This window comes from Sesamum indicum, linkage group LG2 (assembly GCF_026168435.1).
Source record: "Sesamum indicum cultivar Baizhima isolate 11 linkage group LG2, ASM2616843v1, whole genome shotgun sequence".
NCBI lineage: Eukaryota > Viridiplantae > Streptophyta > Magnoliopsida > Lamiales > Pedaliaceae > Sesamum > Sesamum indicum.
In genome coordinates this window covers 14,098,618-14,106,031 of record NC_142658.1, presented here as the reverse complement: position 1 = coordinate 14,106,031, position 7,414 = coordinate 14,098,618, and the positions used below count along the sequence as shown (strand labels likewise).

The window sequence follows — 7,414 nt, the reverse complement described above, 5'->3', positions numbered from 1 at the left end:
TACATCCCTATGTGTATAAAAATATTTACACATACTGCATCTAACTGTGGTTTGTACATAAATATGCACACACATTAACACACACTCGTACGCAATTCTAAGATACTTCCTTTCTTGGGAACTTTAGATATTTAAACATTAGTGTAGATAGATGACAAAATTTTGAGATATTACTTTTATTGGCATGTATAGACAATTTTATAGATTTTTTTCCTCTTGGTCGGTATAGTAGTAATTATTTTTAGGCAAGGTCGCATTCGAAATGAACATCATCTTGTTCTATTCCATGTAATTATTTAATCTTAATTAATACTACTAATAGCTATAGCTTTTATTATATTTAATTATAGATATTCGATTCTTTTTTTTTTTTTTTTCATCTTTTCCCTTTTGAGAAATATGACGTTTTCTAATTTAAATTTTTGAATATTTTTTATAACATAGTTTTGTACACTATAAAAAATAAATGAATTATTCTCTACACTATAAATAACTACGGTTTAAAAATTATGGTAAAGCAATACATATTTTTTTATCAGTCAAACAAAATCAATGTGAAAATTTTAATTTTGACGACAATAAAACAATATTTTGACATGATACATTTTAGGTATGATCAAAATATTTTGTCATTTGCCTACAGAAACAACTGCTAATAGTTGTTGGGCACGTAGTTAATTAGTACTTATCACAATTTTTTTTAATCATGTTAATTAACTATGACAAAGAAAATTCATAATTCTTCTATTGGTATTCAACGTTCTGATTTTTACTACCTTTTGATTTTAACGTTCGCCCAACAGTTAGCCCATTTCGTTAGATTTTTATTCATTTTTTTTCATTGAACTAAACAAAATGTTCTTGGACTATAAATTATAATTTTATTTATTTTTTAAAAATTTAAACTCCTTTTTATGGACTGGTAAGGCAAGAAGGAAAATTTCACCTTGTTAGCTATTTTTGATAATTTTTTTATTTCTGTTTTAAAAACAACAAGAAAAAAGTGGACATTATTAGCATCTATCGAATGATTACATAATTTATCAAATATCAAAGAGTGTATTAATATTTTTTCTGAAATAACGTGAAATATTTTTAATTATATCAAATTTTACAAAAATTCGTAATTTAATGAAACTTGCATTTATGACTCAATTATTTAACTGTACAAAAGTTATGAGAAAGCAGAGTTGTTTCTGATAAAGAAAGTAACATAAGAGTAGATTGCCCGTGATCTTTGTTTTTAATTAATCGATTGATAATCACTCTCGTGATCAACTTGCGCAAAATGTATTTCACCTTAGATTTCTTGCTCATTCATGTAAGAACAACTCTTGTCAATAGTTGTCATAAATCATAATCTATCCAGTCCTCGTAGCCCACTCCCCCCCCCCCCCCCCCCAACCCCAAATAGTGGGCCCTACGTCGGCACAGACAAATGACAACTACTTAACACAAAATATCAAGTCGGGACATCAAACCTTTTTTGTGGCAGGAAGTGCGTCCACGTGTCAACCCCACACTCGTCAGCAGCTAGATTTCCCTGCCTATGACTTGTTGGATAGATAGAGATGCAAAACTCTGCTGATTGGCACCAAGGCCACTAGTTACGCCTAGTCACCGATATTATTGGAGAGCAATCACCAGCTGAGACTATTCACTACTCAGAGAAAATTCAACATCCAATTTTCTTTTCATTTTTCAAGAAAATGGGAATCGCACAAGACGGTGGTGGCGCTGCCAGGCCCAAGTTCTTCCCGGCGGCGGCCTTGAATGTCGTGGCCAAGCCCTGCGACTACTGCAAGTCCGCCGCAGCCCTTCTCTTCTGCCGCGCTGACTCCGTCTTCATGTGCATAGCCTGCGACGCCAAAGTGCACGACAACATGAAACACGAGCGGGTTTGGATGTGCGAGGTCTGCGAGCAGGCCCCTGCCGCCGTCACCTGCAAGGCTGACGCCGCCGCGCTCTGTGTAACCTGCGACCGCGACATCCACTCCGCCAACCCCCTCGCTGGCCGCCACGAGCGTGTCGCAGTGGTCCCGTTCTATGAGACGGCGGAGTCAGTGGTGATGAAATCCGCCGCAGCCGCGCTGCTGGTTCCCGCCGGCGACTGCAACTCTAACATCTTTGTGGCTGATCACCCCAGCCAGCCTGACAGGAAATTAGACACAAATGGGTATATTCCTGATTCGTGGATTCCCACGAGCCCGATTATTACAGCCAAACTGCCGGCGGAAGCCCCTGATTTAAAATCCATGGAATTACTGTTCCAGGACTCGGATCAGTTCATTGATTTCGAGAATTACCAAATTTCATCACAACCTTACAGCGACAGCGTCGTCCCTGTGCAGACGACCATCAAACCACCGGCCCCTGCTCGATTAACCCGTGATCACTCATCGGAAAACAGGTTCGAGATCGACTTCACAAGATCCAATATCAATGCCTACAACAGCAGCTACACCACCGCATCTCTCAGTCACAGTGTAAAAACACCACTCACAAAACTTTAATGTTTTCCCCATTCATGCACCAAAATAAATGCTCAATTAAGCTGATCATCTTTACACAAAATTTTCAGGTTTCATCATCGTCAATGGACGTGGGGGTGGTACCCGACGGGAGCGCCCTGTCGGAAATCTCGTACCCTTTCTCGCGAAACATAAATTCATCCCTTGATCTGAATGGAAACCAAGGTTCCCAGGTTGTCGGAATGGACAGGGAAGCCAGGGTTTTAAGGTACAAGGAGAAGAGAAAGAACAGGAAATTCGAGAAGACAATTCGTTACGCCTCCCGGAAGGCGTACGCCGAAACCCGGCCAAGAATCAAAGGCCGGTTCGCAAAGAGAACCGACGCCGAGTCCGATATCGACCGGATTTTCGGCGCCGGCGCTGCTAATTTCATAGCCGACGCAAGGTACGGCGTCGTGCCGTCGTTTTGACGGCGGAGCTTGGAGCAAGAAGTCGTTGTATCAGTCTCTCGATGATTAGATTTGCATTTCAATGTGAAATAATTGAAGGGATAGTAAAAGGCATTAATTAGTATATGAATGAAATTAAGCACTATCTTTCCCGGCCATATGTCTGAGTCTGACTGTTGAATTTCCAGGCGGCGGCGACGACGACGACGTCGTATCAGCGCTACAGCCATGATTGTATCTGTATCTGCAGCATGGAAAGCCCATCTACTTTTAGTTGAGGGGCTTTTCTGTGTAAGGGTTAAATTCTTAGTCAGCTTCCAATCCATTGCACTTAGTTTTCACCTCTTCCAATTTCCATACTCCTCCTTTCACTTTCACTCTTTCAATCAATCAATAATACCTTAAAATCACATTCTAAATTAAAATTTTATTATTTACAAAAATATTCTCTCATTAATTATTAAATTATTAATTTTCTTATATAATTCATTTTACTAAATCATTCAAATGCTAGTTAATAGTTTCAAATTTTTTTCACATACGGTCGTTACATCGTTCAAATGCTGCTTAAACTACATCAATAATTCCATACTCTTAAATTAAAAAAAAAAAACTCATCTGAATAAAATAAATTGACAAATAATAAACTCCTATAGAAAATAAAAGCGCACTTCTCCGGCGCCCCAACCTTATCACTTGAGTAATTACTATATTAAAAAATTTAAAGTGTTAATTCGTACCAATAATTTTTAATCACTATTGTAAGAATAATAAAGTAGTAAAAGCATGCAAATTTTTTACATACTTAATCAAATTAAATAATACAATCATAGCAAAATATCCTCGTGAAATTAATGATTGTTAACAAATACCCTCTCATGACATCTCGTTGCAAGAAGGGTACTGTTTTTTAAACGAGAGTATTAATAATTTTGAAAATAATAAAAAAATATTTGTAATTATGATAAATATTAGAACAGTCTTTCTAATTTATCCTAAAAGATATCAGAGCTATTAAAAATCATAGTTAATTTTCAAATATTACATAATTTTCATAATGTATATCTAATAACAATGTACAAAGTATTACCTTTATTGGTAGTGACAATCATTGATGGTTTAGTCCATCTGTCTGGACGTGCCCAAATACATCTCTTGGTGTATGGAGAAAGTGGGATCTAAATCTGGATCCTGGTTGGCTGAGGGGTCTTTTTCCAACCCAAAAATTACTATTATTATTTATTCTATTTTTTTTTTTGAAAAAATAGCGTTAGGTGAGGGAGTAACGTAGGGTTAGGTGCTGATTGAGTAAACCTAAATTTGGATAAAACAAGAATAGGTCTGCACTCTGATCCAAACATGCTGCCCTTCTCACCCAACTGCTTCAATGCTGGCCTCTAACCCTAGTTCGGCATATTCTCAACTCCAAGAATTCAATTATCTTTTTTTTTTTGTTCTTATCTTTGATTTATTGCACACCAAATTTTTGGTGTCTTCACTAATACAAATAAATAATCACAAAGCCGCATAATTAATATACAAGTTATTGTGATAAGTGGTTTTTGTGTGTATATAATAAATAATTTACGCTTTAAAAATAATATAAATAAAAGTATACACTGCATTAAAAAATATAAAAAAAAAAAGTAATTTATCAATTAATGTAAAATTTGAAAAGTTGAATGGGTTAGTTATCTTATCAGTTAAAGGGTATTTTTGACTTTACAAAAAATTAGTGTATTGATGTCATTTACTGCCGTTTGTAAGTGTGGAAGGTATTTTTCTGTGTTAGTATAGGTGTATATGTATTTAATTAGATAAATCAAAATGTTAAAAAATTTAAAAAAAGGATGGGAAATTATTAGAAAAAGAGTGAGAGAAGAAGTAGAGATATGAAAGGTGGGAAGAAAGAGGAATAGGAAGGTGAAGAGAGAGAAAAATAAAAATTAATTAAATAATTAACCAAATATACGAAGACATCATAAAAGTGGCCTTCAATTATATAAAAACACCATTCGGTGTATGTGCATAAAAAACTTTCAATAATTAAATATTATTTGAGAAAAAGATTATTGTAGAAAAATAATAATATAAAAATTATTATAATAAAAAATAAATAATTTTAAAAGAGCATATTTGAGGTATGAAAAAAAGAAAAAAAACTATTAATTATAAATAAATAACTATTTAGAAATTAGTTTTTACCACTTGTAAATAGTGGGGAAAGTATGAAAGTCAGTGAATCAAAAAAAAAAAACGACTAAAAATAAGGAAGACATAAAAAAAATACTCTCCCTTAATATATAATATAAATATTTATTATTTCTCAAAGTAACAACAATGGCATTTATAATAATAGTACCAGTAATTATCAGTACAAAAATAATGGATTAATCTCTATATTATAAATCACTATGATTTAAACATTACGGCAGGTTGCTATTCTCGAGGATGATTAAATAAAATCGAAATGAAAATTGAAGTTTTGAATACAGTTAATCAGATTTGTTCATGGTTTTACGTATGACACGCCTAAATATTTACCGTAATTTTTAGTTGTAATTAATATTTTTTACATTGCTTGGAGAAAGCTATGGCTAATAATCCTTGAAAAGTCGTGATTAATTAGTAGTCATCACGATTTATAAATTTGGTAAGACTAAGCTTGAGGTCATATGAAAAAATTTGAGGTTATGGGTTTGAATCCCACCAAACGTGTGAGTATTTGTTTCATTTTATGTGAGTTATTGTAATTTATTTATCGTTTTTAATGAATTTAATGTATGGATTGAATTGAGTATTGCTCAATATATTAAAATGAGTTGTTGTAATTTATTACAATTATTTATAAAAAAAAGTCAACCATAAAAAAAAAATTATAGTTTTTCCAGTGAATAATAATATTATTATAAATAGATGAATAGGCGTCAATTGTTTTCACATATATTATAAAGGTTAGTTGTATATTTGATCAAAACACATTAAAATAAAATGCAATCACTTACTTCTTGTAATAGTTTTTTATTCTAATTTTATATGTTTGATTTAAAATTAATTTATGTATAGAGTATAATAAAGATAATATTAATATTTTAATTAATACTTTTATGTCCTCATGGGGTAAAACAAGAAAAATACTGATAATATCCACATGTAAGACCTAAGACATCATAATATGACAAATATATGTTCATCTTTAAATTGGACTTAGTCTAATTTGACCTGACCCGATGTCCTGACGGAGGAATTTTGATCTTAGGACAATTGTACGATAAAGAATCTAATACGCGTACTTATACAAGTACACATAACTACAATAAATACTTCACACAAGCTCTAACTAAAGTAAGCAATTTTTGGTTTTTTTGTTGTAAGGGAGTAGTACTCCTTGTTTATTGTTGCTCTCTTTGTAAGGGAGTAGTATTTCTTGTTTATGGCTTTGCTAGAAATTCTAGAGAGGTAGCTCTCCCCACTGTAACTATTTTGTGTATTTTAATATAGAAGGATTGGGGACTCCGAAAAGTTCCCCCCACCTCTAGGTGGTTTTTGTTAAAAAAAAAAAAAAAAAAAAGTAAGCAATTTTTGCGAAATTTGTGATCCAGCTCATCAAACTTAAATTGAATTTGATTTAAGTATTAAAGGGTTTTAGTTGAGACCTCCCAATTCTTACCGTGTATTTGTTTAGTATTTGTTTGGTTGGGAGTGCAAAAAAGTCAAAGTAAAATAGAATGTACGGAAAAAAATAATGGTAGTTGGTTAGGGAGTTGAATAAATGAAGTAAAAGTAAAATTGAATGTATATAAAACAACTCTGGAATCCAGCTTTGTTATAAGATTGAAGAGACAAAAGAGCACTAGTTTTCATTCTATTTACTCTATTACCTATACATATAATTTTTCTCCATATTTATTTTTTGATAGAAAGTGAAGAGAATTGTTTAATTAATAAAATTGAAAAAAAATTAATTATTCCTTCGGAATATATTATTAATTTTGATAAAATAAAATTAATATGAAAGTTTAAATTTTTACCATGACTAATCAATATTTATCCTCCGCTCGGCCCATTCACTTTCATTTCCTCTCGCTGAATCAAATGAAGCCTAAAATTTAATTAGCTATCATTTTTTAAATAATTGGTACAGATAAGCGTATGGTATCAAGTAGGAAGCTTTTAGTCAATGAGACATTGCTCGATTATTAGGTTGAAACCTCACAATCAAAAAACTGTGAGTTCGAACATCACGGATATACATATATATCTACTTCTGTCGTATATTATTGTTCTTTTACTTTATTTGAATGTATTTTTTATTTTGAATTATTGATATATTAAATTAAATTTTAAAGTTTGAAAATATATTAAATAATATAATAACTATCATATAATAAAATAAAAAATAAAAACCCTTTATGGCTTCTAAACTACATCAAAACGAATCATTTAAAAAAACATAAAAAGGAAAGTCCACAGCTATTATTTTTCCCACTTTTT

General features: G+C 32.2%; 1 protein-coding gene across 1 annotated transcript; it reads left to right on the top strand.

Moving 5' to 3' along the window:
• Positions 1 to 1,574: 1,574 nt before the first annotated feature.
• LOC105155661 (zinc finger protein CONSTANS-LIKE 5) lies at positions 1,575 to 3,261 on the top strand. The gene is made up of 2 exons (XM_011071575.3): positions 1,575 to 2,486; positions 2,582 to 3,261. Exons 1-2 carry the CDS (start codon positions 1,710 to 1,712, stop codon positions 2,939 to 2,941), a joined length of 1,137 nt encoding a protein of 378 aa, XP_011069877.1. The 5' UTR covers positions 1,575 to 1,709; the 3' UTR covers positions 2,942 to 3,261.
• Positions 3,262 to 7,414: the final 4,153 nt, after the last annotated feature.